Source organism: Leopardus geoffroyi, chromosome E2, assembly GCF_018350155.1.
Source record: "Leopardus geoffroyi isolate Oge1 chromosome E2, O.geoffroyi_Oge1_pat1.0, whole genome shotgun sequence".
Taxonomy (NCBI): Eukaryota; Metazoa; Chordata; class Mammalia; order Carnivora; family Felidae; genus Leopardus; species Leopardus geoffroyi.
The window spans coordinates 25,075,373-25,090,649 of NC_059335.1; the positions used below are offsets into that span (position 1 = coordinate 25,075,373).

The 15,277-nt window shown below is 35.7% G+C and overlaps 1 protein-coding gene across 4 annotated transcripts in view; it reads right to left on the minus strand.

Annotated features, from left to right (window-relative positions):
• Nucleotides 1–6,461: 6,461 nt before the first annotated feature.
• Nucleotides 6,462–15,277, minus strand: part of CE2H16orf87 (chromosome E2 C16orf87 homolog) — a 33,528-nt gene continuing 24,712 nt past the window's right edge. The window contains exons 3-4 of one of the 4 annotated variants that reach the window (XM_045442632.1): nucleotides 14,655–14,837; nucleotides 6,462–7,493 (exon numbers count right to left, since the gene is read on the minus strand). In XM_045442632.1, coding sequence (XP_045298588.1) covers nucleotides 7,375–7,493; nucleotides 14,655–14,837 — 302 coding nt within the window. In that variant the 3' untranslated portion in view covers nucleotides 6,462–7,374. Of the gene's footprint in view, nucleotides 8,784–10,062; nucleotides 10,768–14,654; nucleotides 14,838–15,277 lie in introns of those variants that run through there. The other 3 variants (XM_045442634.1, XM_045442633.1, XM_045442635.1) reach the window with 3 other exon arrangements.

Below are 15,277 nucleotides of genomic sequence, written 5' to 3' on the forward strand. Positions count from 1 at the left end.
TTTGATATAGGATACAACATGGATGTCTTGAAAAAATCGTGCCAAGTGAAATAAGCTGGAGAAAAGAAGGACAAATATTATATGATTCCACTCATATGAAATATCTAGAATAAGCAAATTTGGAGAAAGTAGATTAAAGCTTACCATGGGCTAGGGAAAGGGGGAATGGTAAGCTATTGCCTAATAGTTACAGAACTTTTATTTGGGGTGACAAAAGTTTTACAATGATTGCCACTGTGAATGTAGTGCCCCTAAATTGTACACTTAAAAATGGTTAAAATAGGGGTGCCTGTGTGGCTCAGTTGGTTAAGCATCTGACTCTTGACTTCAGTTCGTGTCATGATCTCATGGTTGTGAGATTGAGCTCCATGTTGGGCTCTGCAGTTAACATGCAGAACCTGCTTGATATTCTCTTTCTCTCTCTCCCTCTCTGCCCCTCCCCTGCTCTCACTCTCTCTCAAAAATAAACTTAAAAAAGTAGTTAAAATGGAAATTTTGTTATGCCTGTTTTACCACAATTTCTTATCATAACATACCAAAGGTGTACTTTGGGTGAATTGTATGCGAATTTTATCTCAAAATATATTTTAAAATTATCAGGACCTTTGCATCCCTGTGGAAAGTGTTTTTATTTCCCAGCTTGAAGACCACTGCCATAGCACATACTGTCACCAAAGAGAACACTCGGATTAGAGATGCAGCATCATATAGCTACTATTTTGCAAAGCATATTGGAGGGCAACAATTCTGGCCATTACTCAAAGATTACAACTTATGAGTATGCTAACATATAAAATAACACTCTAGAATGTGAATCATGAGTTGTTATATAATAGAGACTGTAGACTGGACCAGAATAAGTCTTTTTACCACAGTCAAAAATTACTATTTTCTTAAAGAAAAATTGGAAAGTGGTTCCTGAATCTATTATACTTTAGCTACATTTATCCACACATATGTAGTATTTCTTATTTATGGAGGGAGTCCAGTTAACTCAACATTATCTTCATAAAGTTCCAAAGTAAAGAACTCTATGAGACATAGGAAGAACTCTAAGACATATTGTAGGTAGTGACATATGATCTTGTTTGTTGTTGTTAAGAGAGAGAGCATGTACACAAGCAGGGGAGGAGAGAGAAAATCCCACGCTGGGCGTGGAGCCTGACATGGGACTTGATCTCATGACTAAGATCATAACCTGAGCTAAAACCAAGAGTCAAACACTTAATCGACTGAGCCACCCAGGTGCACCTGATCTTATTTGAACTGAAACAAAACAAAACAAAACAAAACAAAAAACAACTGTGAGGCTCCAATTCTAAGGCAAGTAAGAGTAAGGATACACCTGCCTCTCCCACTGAATATAACTTTAAATCCTGGAAGGAATGCATGGAGCATATCCTGAAGACTCTGAAATATAAATGCTAGTAGCAGACAAATTAGGAAAGCAGACCCAAATTCTAAATTCCACAGAAATGGCAAAGACTTTATAATCCTCTAGTTACTGCCTAGCTTGGAGCCAAAAGCAGTCTGAATGTGAACTTCCATGGAAGTATGCACCAAATGCACACAAAAGAAGCCAACAGAAGCCCTCCCCTTCTGATCTCAAGAGTGGGAAACTCCTAAAGGTCAGAGAGGGTGGGTCATGTTTTTTTTTTTTTCTCCCCCTTGTTTTCTCCCTTTTTCATCACTCCAGGTCCCAGATGATATACCACAGCAACCACACCTGGTAAGGCACTTAAATCTCAGAGCATTCAGAGTAAATGGATCCCTTCTCTTGCACCATGAGTTATGATCCCAAGTGTGGGTAAATCCCCATTGCTTTTCTTCCCTGCCTTGTTACCTTTTCACCACAGATGCAGTCCCCGGAAGTGTACAGCAGAAGGAAGAAACTAAAGCCTCAGCTTTTTAGATGAAAGACTGAGAAGGGAGGTTCTAATGAGCCAGAAAGTGTCAAGACTGTAAAAAATAGGAAAATGAAGAGTGTGATCCCAGAGTTGTGATTTATTGGGCTTACCTCTGAGCTGTGTATGCAATGGATCTGACCCTAAAATAACACAGCACAAGTTTCGAGAAGGGAGTTACACAGTAGAACTAGGTCTGACTTGCCAGAGTAGTACACATGCAGAACTGATCTAAATAGTACTGCAATCACTTAGAAACTGAACGGATACTGGAACCAGAGGTTCCATCAAAATGTGCAGCCTGAACCACTTGGCTGACTACTGTTCTTAGTTACCCAGAGATTCATATACAATATTTGAAATATCAAAGATAAAGTCCAATATTACTTACAACACAAAGAACTAAGAAAACTTCAACTCAAAAATCAACAGAAACCAATTATGACAGGACACAAATTTTAGAATAACCGGAGAAAAGATGTTAAGGCAGCTATTATAATCATACGCTAAAGGCGATCATTTTTTTTTCTTTTGGGAAGAGAGTGCACGCACCAGTGCGTAGAGGGAATCCTAAGCAGGCTCCACAACGCGGGGCTCAATCTCATCACCCTGAAATCACAAACTGAGCCAAAATCAAGAGTCAGTCACTCAACTGACTGAGCCACCCAGGCGCCCCAAAGTGAACATTTTTGAAACAAATGAAAAGATAGAAAGTTTCAGAAAGGGAATATAAAATCTAAAGAAAAGCCAAATGGCAATTATAGAAATAAAAAATTACAAAAATAAAAATAAATTCACTGGATGAACTAAGCAGACTAGAGATAAAAGGGGAGTCAGTAAACTTGACTATCCAAAACTATCCAATTGGAAACTATCCAATCCAAACAGAGCAGTAAAAAATGAAAAAAATAAATGAAGGGAACCCTTGGGATCTGTGAGACAATACCAAAAAGTCTAAAATCTTTGGAGTCTCAGTCAGAGTTTGAGAAAGGAGGTAGAACAGCAAAAATATCTGAATAGCTAAGAATTTTACGTATTTGATGAAAGATATGTACTTACACATTCAAGAAGCTCACAAAACCTCACACAGAAAATAAAAAGCCAGAAAAAGCCATACCCAGACATATCATAATCAAACTGATAAAAAGGACAAAAAGTGCTGAAAGCACTCAAAAAATAATAATGCTTTAAAAGGATGAAAAATTATTTGAATGGCTGCATATTTCTTGTACGCCATGGAGGCCAGAAGGAAGTGAGGGAGTTTTTAATGTGCTCTAAGAACTGTCAGCCTAGGGCACCTGGGTGGCTCAGTTGGTTAAGCGTCCAACTTTGATTCAGGTCATGATCTCACGGTTCATGAGTTTAAGCCCCGTGTTGGGCTCTGTGTTGACAGCTCAGAGCCTGGAGCCTGCTTTGGATTCTGTGTCTTCCTCTCTCTCTGCTCCTCCTGCACTCATGCCCTCTCTCCCTCTCTCTCTCAAAAATAAAAATAAACTTAATGGGGCGCCTGGGTGGCTCAGTCGGTTGAGCGTCCGACTTCGGCTCAGGTCATGATCTCACAGCTGGTGAGTTCAAGCCCTGTGTCAGGCTCCGTGCTGACAGCTCAGAGCGTGGAGCCTGCTTCAGATTCTGTGCCTCCCTCTCTTTCTCTGCCCCAACCCACTTGCATTTTGTTTCTCTCTCTAAAATAAATAAACATTAAAAAAAAAAATAAAAATAAAACAAAAATAAAAGTAAACTAAGAAAAAAGGAGTGATAATAAAAAAATAATCAAAATCAATGTGACCCACTATATTAACATTCTGAAGGGAAAAATAAGTTTTCTAAAGGAAAAATCATCAGTTTACATGGAAAAAACCATCTGACAAAATTCAACAAATGTTCAAAATAAGAACTCTCAGCCAATAAGAAGGGAATTTCCTCAATTTAATAAGGGGCATTCTACAGCACAAAACCTATGGCAAACACCATACTTAATGGTGTAAGACTGAGTATGTTTTCCCCAGGACTAGAATCAAGGCAAGTATCTTCCTCTCTCACCATTCTTTTTCAATATTGTACTGAGGTCCTTGCCAGTGTAATAAGGCAAAGAAATAAAAAGCACACTGAAAAAACATTAAGGGGGAGGGGAATGACACTCTTAATGGTAAGAGGATAAAAGATTCCTTAATAATACAAAGGAAAATGTTTGTGATAAAAAGAATTATTCCAGTCTAGCATAGAGTCTATTATGTACCTCATACTTTTCGTTCCAGAGAGTTTGCTTTGTAGGTTATGATACTCATTATTACTATAGTTGTAATCCTTGAGCAATGAACACTACTAAACTAAGTGGATTAAAACAGCACAAAAGAGGGGCACCTGGGTGGCTCAGTACATTAACTGTCTGACTCTTGATTTCAGTTCAGGTTGTGATCTACACTGACAGTGTGGAGTCTGCTTGGAATTCACTGTCCCTCTCTCTACCCCTCCCCTGCTTGTGCTCCTCTCTCTCAAAATAAATAAATAAAACATTTAAAAAACCCAGCATATAAGAACGACTAGAAAAAGTAAAATAAATATATATGTGTACATGCATATATAGATACATATACCCAAATATAAAAACAAGGCTTAGAAAAACAGGAATCAAAGATGAAAAAAAGGAAACCCAACTACATTTGCACAAAAAATTTAAAAATTCTATCCACAGCTTATTTTTGTATGCAGAATCAAACAAATTTGATTAATATTTTCATATGAAGTACATGAGAGCTTAATTTCTCCAAATTTAAAGGATAAACATATGCATGTTGAATGTAAAAATTATCAAAAAAAGGTAAAAAGTTTTGCAGTTAGAATTAGAGAATCAAATGCAATTACCATAGTTTAGAAAGTCAAACACTTTTCAATTTGAATTTTTATCTCAGAAAAAACATGTACATATTACTTTTAGCAAACACCACAAATGTCATGACATACTGAGCATTATTTTTTAAAGTACTTTTGAAGTTTCAAAAAGTATGCATTTATTCTGGCTAAACTTTTAAGTCATTTATAATTTTATATTTTATGTCATCATGATGTAAACTGTCTCAAGCTGTTTGATCATTTCCATTGATTGCTACAGAAGAAATAATTTGCAGGATTTCCTTAAATAACTTACATTAAGTACAACCGAAGGCTTCTCTGCCCATAAAAATGTAAGAAGTGTTGTTTAAAAAAAAAATTAAATCTCAAAAATTTAAGTGTCCCTCTCCCCGCACCCCCCAATGAAAACACTCTGGAATACAATGGGATTGGGTGGGGGAGGTAAACATACAAATTTGTATAGTTTAACCTAACAACTCCCAAATACCTTGTATTTAATTTTGTTCACATTTAAGAATGAACATATCTTCAATGGACCTAATCTAATTATGGAATCATTTTAGGGCATTCTGAATAATCATATCACTTACAGATATTAGAGCAGAATAAATTTTGGATTATATAATTAAATTACTACAATTATGTTCTTAGGATATCTGCTGATAATAAAGGCTTCTTAAACACCAATAACAAGTAATATATTCTGAGGCCATTACAACATTTTTAGACAAATTCAGCTTTATAATGAGATAGATTATAAACATATCAGAGAATACAATTTTTAGAGAAAATTTTTAAATAGGTTACATCACAAATAGGAGAAGCTTAATTTGTCCCTCTGCCAAAGAACTTTTTAAATAAGACAATGATTTAACCTTATGAGCATCTGAAATAAATTATCTCTTTACATGGCAAGTTCCAGCCTAGTCACCAGTCTCCACCCTTATTGTATACCTGACTATTTTAACATGACTTTCCTCTAAGGTCTCCAGCTTTAAATGGATAGATTCTGACATCAATAATTCTTTAAAGAGATGCCTACTCCATAAGCTTTTCTCCCTTTTTCTGAGGACATATATATACTCACAAGCATTTTAGATATTATTTTTTTTGTCAAATTAAAAATAGTTTTCTTATATTTCAAAGATAAAATCACATTAGCATGCTTGGGAATAAACTTTATTACTAGAGCTTTAAAATGCATACAAGATAATTGTAGTAGTACCTGCAGGTAAATAGGGGGATTGAGGGTAAAGGAATTCTTAGAAAATTCTTAGAATAATTCTGCATCCTACCTAGAGTACCTCTTAAGCTCCCTCTGCTGGCTACCATTTAAATGAAATAGGAAAAAATGTGAATCTTTTTTTCTTTTGGGAGGTGATGGGAGATGCAGGATGAAGCTGCCAATGCTACTACTGAAACTGAAAGGGAAATTCTCTTAAAGTTAAATCTGGCTGATGACTACCTTCACTAATAGGGCTTCTGGACTTCCAAACAGATTTGGCCACTGGGGTGGGAGAGGGAGGTACCTGAAATAAGGGAAGTTATGGTCAAATTTGAATGTTAAATTGATATGCAAAAATGCAAAAGCATCTAATATAAAATAAATCAGCTATAAACAGTTATCATTTATGACTAGAAAAACTAAGAATTTAAATATAGTTCACAACTTCATAGAGCACAAACTTATACCACACTATTAATCTATTAGTTTCAATATTAAGGTTTATTTTTTTTCCAGAGTGAGGTTAAGTAACAATTTAAATAATTATCAGGATGTATAAATGAACATCCATTCAGATAAAACATTACTGCTTAAAAGTGGCTAAGAAATATTTTGTATGTAATAAATATATCTTATGTTTAGGTTAACAGGCACCATCTTGAGAGCAGAAAAGGTTTTTTTTTAAACCAATAAATAAATTACATTCAAGAAAACAAGATGTTTATATCTGAAGTATGATATATCCTTAAATGTTTTTCTTCACATAGCACCCAAACTTCCCAAATGTCTAGAAAGTATCTCCCAAAATATAACTCATACCTTAAGTCATAAAAATAAAGGCCAAGAAAAAAATCAAGACAAAATTTACAGTTTATATTCTTAATTCCCTATTCAATAAAATATCAATTGCCAATTTATTAAAAGTAAATGAACTGTATATATGCAATCTGTTAGTGCTGAAAATCTGAAATATATATTTTTAAAAGTCACTCTTTTTCCAAGTACTTAAAATATTGCATCTCTGGTGGCAAACCTGAAAACTAACAAGCGTTTTATTTCCCTAGTTTTCATTCTTCCACTCCCACCACCTACCCCTTTACCCTTTAACAGCCATCCATTGTTTTTGTTTTTGTTTGTTTTTGTTTTTGGTAAATATACTTACTTATATCCCAAACACAAAACACTGACAATACTCCTTGGTAAACAAGGAAATCCCAGAACAGTCCAAGCCTACAGCTTTGCTCCCAAAGTGTGGCACAGGCTAAATGACAGGGGAAAAAAAAACAATCAATGGCCCTTATTGATGCAGTCAGAATGCTCCTGAGAGTCCACAACTGTTTGAGAATTTGCTGATGTAATCCTGAAGAAAGTTTCAACACATTGTGCAGACAAATATCAGAGAATAAGTCTTTGATTGATAATTTTTCTATTTATTTCTGCCAAGGCGACTGAAAACACGAAAGCCTTTTCATCAGAGAGGTTAGCATAGATGTCAATTTCCTTTTCCTGTTTCTCTGTTAAAAGAAAAAGAGAAAGCTTAATATAAAGGCAGTAAATTCAGTAATTAAAAAAATACTTAAAGCTTTTAAGTATTTCTTTAGATGATAATAAACATTATATATAATACTAACACTGTATATTAAATGTTATATAGTATCATGCTACTAAACTGAAAATTTTTAGAAATTACACAAAGGAGTTACTGAAATGCCATGAACTAAATGGAAACTGTATATATTTCTATACACACTGTTCATGTAGCTACATCATTTCTGTAAAAATCTCAAGTATTTCTTTCTCTTCACTAGGATGAGTGCTCACTGTCCCAATCAAAATAAATTTCCTCATCCTAAAGATGTTCCCTTCTGAACACCAACAGTACCTTGATGAATATATTAACTTCTTCAAGAAATAAGAATAACCTATATTTAATTCTAATTTCACCCTCCTGATTACAAATGTAACCCAAGTTCATGGTAGAAAGTTGAAATAAAAACAACCTATATATTATCTCCTGAGCCAGCTAAAATCACAATAAATATCTTTGTGCACATTCTGCCAAATTCTTTTTTTGGGGTCTTCTAAGATTCTATTTTTGCCTGTTTTTTTTGTTTGTTTGTTTGTTTACTTGTTTTATTTTGGCTTTTTTAAGCAAAGTTAAACACATACGTAAGTGTAGACTCAAATCACTTTTATAAAACTTATCACAAAAAACAGAAGTCCTCCTCCCCACATGTACATTTTTCACTCTCCAAATGCAACTATTTTTTTTCTCAGTTGTTTCTTTTTGTTTTTGCCTCTCTAAGCAACATTTTTATATGATGCTACTTCGTGGTTTTAGGCATTATTAATGACCTTCCACCAGAGAAAGTTAGAATTCAGTTGTATCACAATTTTGATGAGACCAATATTCAATGTTTATATTATTCTAACTATGTAAATGATTTCACTTTTACTGCACATTGTTTTTTTTCCCTGAAGAGATTCTCTTTTTCCATCTGGTTAATTTTCATTACTAATTGAACCCAAACTCTCTCCAAGTTGTATAGATCTTTCAGGATGTTTACACATGTTAGGCATTATATCAATTTTATCTTCTTGAAGAAGTCTCTCCAAGTCTTCTGCTCCAATCTGAAATGGTTGCTTTCTGGACCTGCTACACAATTAATTATCATTGAGATCTCTCTTCAACATCATGCTGGATATAACCATCTTTCTCTCGAGTTGGACTCTGTGTCCTGGATGCCAGGACATTTTCTTGGTTTACTTCTTCCTTTTGATGCCATGTATCTTGCAGTAGCTTCCTGAGAAAGGGGAGTACAGGTAGCAAAAATTTTGAGACTCTGAATGTTAGAAATTGGCTTTAAACTACCTTCATGCTAATCCATAGTGTGGGCAACTAAAAAGTCATAGATTCCCTCTTAGTATGTCTTCTAATGGTGTCACTATTTTTTTTTTTTAAAGCCAGTACCTTTTTGTACAGTTATTTAAAAAATTATTGCTAAATATGCATACAATGAAATACACAGATCTTAAGTGTACAATTGGATGAGTTCTAACAAAATATACACCTACATAACCCACACCCTCAATCATTAATATACAGGAAATTCCTCATGTTCCTTTCCAGTCACTGCTTCCCCCACCTCATCAGCAACTGCTGTTCCATCGTCAGAGATTCATTTGCCTGTTCTTGAACTTATATATGGTATTATACAGCATGAACTGTTTTGTGTCTAACTTCTCTCATTCAACACATTTTTAAAATTCACTGATGCTGTTCATATGTAAGTAGTTCGTTCCTTGCTGGGTAGTACTGCATTATATTAATTCCAAATGCTATCTTGATTTCCTCTTTTTCCCTTGAGCACTTGAAGGGGTTTTCCTTTAACAAAAGAGATAGGATTTATGATAGTACATTTCAGCATGATCTCTACTTTGAACCATCCACTGGTCTGGGAATTTGGTGGGCCATTTCAATGTGGAAACTCAATGTCCTTCAGGTGGAAAAATTTCTTGAATTATTTCATCGATGACTTCCTTCTCCCCCATCTTCTATGTTCTTTTTTGGAACATCAGTTATTTATTGATGCTGACCTCAAACTGGTCCTCTAAATTTATCATTCTCATTCTATTTTTTCATCTCTTTTTCTACTGCTCTAGGTTCTAGTACAATTCTTTAATTCTGCCAATAAACCTGTTAAAGTTTTTCATCTGCAAATCTTTATATGCATATTGTTTTAGATTTAAAGTTCATTTTCTAGGTACTTTTTGACACGTGCTTTTCTATTTAAATATCATCTTGTTCCTGTTTCATGACTACAATATCTCCTCTCTTGCCACGAACATTAATGATAGTTTTAATTTTTTCTCTTTCATGCAAAAACTTGTTTTATCCAAGCTATTGTTTTTTCCTGTTGATGTGGTCTTAGCCTTCCATATAGATGTTTTCAGAGAACACGTGTGCACACAAGCTGGGGAGAAGCAGAGAGAGGGGGAGAGAAAGAATCCCAAGCAGGCTCCCTGTTGTCAGCACAGAGCCCATTGCAGGACTCAATCTCACAAACCATGAAATCATGACCTGAGCCAAAATCAAGAGTCAGACGTTTAACCAACTGAGCTATCCAGGTGCCCCAACCTGGGTAATTCTTGATAATTTGCTCATATTTATGAGTGGGATCTAAAAAGCTGATTAGCTCATATACATTGTGGAGCCTGACTCTGATCACTAATTTAGGATGATCTGAATAGGCCATTTCTTTGTGAAATCCCTAATGAAACTATTTTTATTTTAGGCTTTTTCTCTTGGGTTTTTCACATTTCCTAGAGAAGATACTACTAATCTCTTTCTTACCTGGGAGATAAAAGCCTGAGTATAGAACTCAGTATTTACCATCTCCAATTCTCACATAGTCTTCCTGATCTTAATACAGTACCCCTGCCCTCAATGACACCTGGTGTTCCCTAAATCAGAGACTCTGTTTTGTCTGACCTTTTTCAAAGGATAAATTTGGAAGGAGGGGAAAATGATGTAAACAGCCCTACCAGGCCATTAAAAAACAGACTTCCAAGCAATCTCGTTTTTAACCTCACCTTCACCTTCTACACTTCCAGACCTAACTGATGTACAAATTCCTGACCTTAAGGCAGTTGTGTAATAAAAATCAGTTTCTTTCTTAGTTTTCCCCAAAGGAGCTTACAATTTAGGTTTCATGGGTCTACTAAAGCAGTGATCACTTTCCAGAATTCTACTGCTTTTCCCATTCCTTGTCCTTGTGGTATTTGGTCCTTTAAAAAAAAAAAAAGTCCCTTTACTATAATATTACTAGGAGTTGAAGATGGTGGAGAGCAAGGTGTGGTTATTCAATCTACCAACTTTAACTTGAACTCTACATTAATCTCTTATGTTCATTAATAAGATATTCAGAATTGCCCATTATATTTTAATAAAAATGTCACTCAACATTACTAATATTCAAAATAATCCTACTCCCCTCATACAAAATAAAAACTTATCTTAAACCAACCAAAAAATTTTAATGGTTTGTTTTTATGATTGTATAAAAATAGGTTGTTATCTAGATGTCTAACAAGCTTCCCTTTCCCACTCTCTTCTTCCTATTCTTTTTCGAAATACAGAAAACACAGTCAATTAAAAATGTGTTTTTAGGGGCGCCTGGGTGGCGCAGTCGGTTAAGCGTCCGACTTCAGCCAGGTCACGATCTCGCGGTCCGTGAGTTCGAGCCCCGCGTCGGGCTCTGGGCTGATGGCTCAGAGCCTGGAGCCTGTTTCCGATTCTGTGTCTCCCTCTCTCTCTGCCCCTCCCCTGTTCATGCTCTGTCTCTCTCTGTCCCAAAAATAAATAAACATTGAAAAAAAAAAATTTTTTTTTAAAAAATAAAAATGTGTTTTTAGACATACTGTTAGGTTTTCCTTATTAAAGGTAAAGCTTGCTTCTTTTTAAGTGCCCAATGAGCAAGGAATCAATAAAAATGGAATTAAATAGCTACTTAATACTAAGAAGCATATGACAGAAGTCTATTTTAAAATACACAGATATTTCAAAAGTTCATATTTCTTATCCCTATTATATTTAGGGAACATGGTCTGCTTCAAGGGTTGGTAAAATACAGTCCAAGGTCAAATCTGGCCTGCCACCTGTTTTTATAAAGTCTTAGTGGAACAGAGCCATGCCCGTTCATTTACATATTGTCTATGGCTGCTTTCCAGCTACAATGACAGGGCAGAGTAGCTGCAACAGAAGACTGTACGGCCCACAAAGTCTAAAATATTTATTATCTGGCTCTTTACAGAAAAAGTTTGCTGACCTCCTCCCCACTCAGACCCCTGGACTACATTAAAAGATTCTACTCCTCCCCCCTCGCCCTCCTGGCCTACATTAAGATTCCAGTTTATTCTACAAAAACTGCTTTGAGCATCTTCCTGTTTGTATTAAAAATAAATCAAAAGCATATCTTACTCTAGAAATAGCTCAAGATTTTTCTACCATAAGCTGAAAATACCTGAAAAAATAATTTATAGCTAAGTAAATTCCTTTCTCAAGTTAACATGAAATAAAAATTCAGACCTGTACATACAGAGTCCTAGCACAACTATCAATAGACTTCATTTCTCCAACTAAAAGACCATCAGTATCTGTTTTCTCATCTCCTCTCACCACCAGAAGCATTCCTTTTCCATTCTTTGGGTTATATTCCCTTTACTTCAACTGAAAAGAATGTTCTGTTTCCTGGGTCAAGCAGTATTTACCTCTTTTTTTTTCCCTCCTGTTGCCTTTTCTTTACCTAGTTTCCCTTCTGAAACAGGTTTTAGCACAGATTTTCTGATCACCCCATTAAAAAATACATTCAGGGGCGCCTGGGTGGCTCAGTCAGTTAAGCGTCCGACTTCAGCTCAGGTCATGATCTCGCAGTTTGTGAGTTTGAGCCCTGTGTCAGGCTCTGTGCTGACAGCTTGGAGCCTGGAGCTTGCTTTGGATTCTGTGTCTCCTCCTCTCTCTGCCCCTCCCCTGCTCATGCTCTGTCTCTCTCTGTCTCTCAATAATAAATAAACGTTAAAAAAAAAAATTTTTTTTAAACACAAAAACCCCAGGGCGCCTGGGTGGCTCAGTCGGTTGAGCGTCCGACTTGGGCTCAGGTCATGATCTCGCGGTCCGTGCGTTCGAGCCCCGCGTCAGGCTCTGGGCTGATGGCTCAGAGACTGGAGCCTGCTTCCGATTCTGTGTCTCCCTCTCTCTCTGCCCCTCCCCCGTTCATGCTCTGTCTCTCTCTGTCTCAAAAATAAATAATGTTAAAAAAAAAAAAATTAAAAAAAAGAAAACACAAAAACCCCCCAAAAACACATTCATGTTTAGAAAATAACTCAAACTCTCCGGAAGAGCAGCATAAGAGAAGGAAAGAGAAAATGGGAGTAAAATTACCCACAGAATTAAGGAGTATTTAAGTATACTTCAAAGAATACAAATATGATATAAACCTTATCCTTTTGGCTATACAGTGCTAAGAAACCATATATAATTTATTTTTACAATAAATTTATTTTCCCTAACAGTAGTAACTTTATTCAAATAAAAGCATACAGAGGGCCACTTGGGTGGCTCAGTCGGTTAAGTGTCTGATCTCAGCTCAGGTCATGATTTCATGGTTGGGCAGTGCAGGGCCTGCTTGGGATTCTGTTTCTTCCTCTCTCTGCCCCTCCCCCACTCATGCAAAGGAGCGCATGCCCACACGCTGTCTCTCAAAATAAACTTAAAAAAAAAAGCATACAAAGCAGGGAGAAATGGTAAACAGGTTAAAAAAAAAAAAAAAAGATGTCTAAAATAAAACAAATTTGTGCTTATGCTTGAATACCTAAAAACGAATGCCTGAAAAAGCAAAGTATAACTCACCAGCAAGAAATTATTAATGCATTTCACTGAATATGAAATTATTTTGATACAGGTTTTTTAAGTAATTAAAAACAGCAACTATCCCTTTTTCCATTAATTACAGGTTTGACAGTCTCAATTTCAAAAGATATTCATGGCCACATGGGGGTTCATCATCTAGTCTAGTCTCTCTACTCTTGTGTCATCTTTGAAATTTCCATGGTAAAAAGTTTTTTAGAAGATGTATAAAAAGAGAAGATGAAGTTTTAGTTAATCATAAAAACAAGTTACTGGTAGACATACTACTTATCAGAAGGAGAAGACATGTAAGGAGAAATATAAATACATTTTGGACCAAGAAGAATTTACCTAACTATCCAAAGCTGCCTCAAAGCAGGGAGGACACAATGAACAATTTAAAAATTCATACTAAAGATACTTTCAATAGAAAAATTTTAAAACTTGTAGTATAACAGTTTGAAGTCTAATGGAACTCAGATTTATCTTTAAAAACAAATAAACAAAAAACACCCATTTTAATAGGCTTCTCTGGGTTGTCATATGAAAATTATTATCTCTGAACTCTTACTATCATCAGTTTTTTAAATTTTTTTTAATGTTTATTTATTTTTCAAAGAGAGAGAAAGAGAGCGTGAGCAAGGGAGGGGCAGAGAGAGAGAGACACAGAATTTGAAGCAGGCTCCAGGCTCTGTCAGTACAGACCCTGACACGGGGCTCGAACTCACCAACTGTGAGATCATGACCTGAGCCAAAGTTGGACCTTTAACTGACTAAGCCACCCAGGTGCCCCTCTGCTATCATCAGTTTATAACAAGGTGAATTTTACCTAATTTAAACCTTTAGATTTTAAAAATTAAACTCTGATTTTTTTTTTTTTAAACAAGCATCTATCCTGGAGGAAATATTTTCAAACTAAAATATGAGTTGTGGGGCACCTGGATGGCTCAGTTGGTTAAATATCCTACCCTTGATTTGGGTTCAGGTCATGATCTCACAGTTCATGAGATCAAGCCCTGCATCGGGCTCTGTGCTGTCAGTACATGGGCTGCTTGGGATTCTTGCTCCCCCTCTCTCTCTGCCCCTTCCCGCTCAGGCTCTCTCTTTCTCAAAATAAATAAACTTCTAAAAATTTTTAAAATAAAATATGAGTTGTGATTTTGAGTCTAGGAGCTCAATGCCTACCAAACACTTTCTTTACTACTATCTAATTAAGAATCTAGAAAAATTTTAATACTTGAAAAAAAAAACTGCTTGGATTTATTCATACCTCTTTCTTCCTCATGTTTTTTGGCAGATGCAGTTTTAGGTCTTCCTCTTCCTCGTCTGATATGATCTGAATGGCTGTTACTTCGAGACCTCTTTCTGTTTTCTAAATCCTTATTTACTGTAGAATTTATCTTCTCTCGCCTAACTCTCTCTGTTCGCCTCCTCTTGGCCTCATGCTTGTTTTCTGTATGGATGAATAAAAGTGATATATTTTAGGGCTTAGCAAGAACTGTTTGCCCAAGTTCTCATTGTCTTCTTTTTCTTTCTAAATAGCACTAAAGTTTGCTGTCTGGCATACTTTATAAAACTACAACTGTTACATCTATGCTCCTGACACCCACATAGGAAAAAAGAAATTCAAATTGAGATCCACATTAACTCATGAGGTAGGAGGAATTTTAATAGAAGACCAGTTTCTTTATTTGGCATGGTTAATTTCAGTCCCTACATATTCACACAGTTCCACAGAGATCTTTCTGCCTTATTCCTTCTCTCTGCTTCCAAGCTAAAAATGGTCAAGTATTACAAAAGGAAAAACAAAACAAAACATTTCGTTTTGCCCCCTACTCAAATTATAGATCGAAATATGTCAAATACACAGAAGCAAAACTGACCTTAACCATA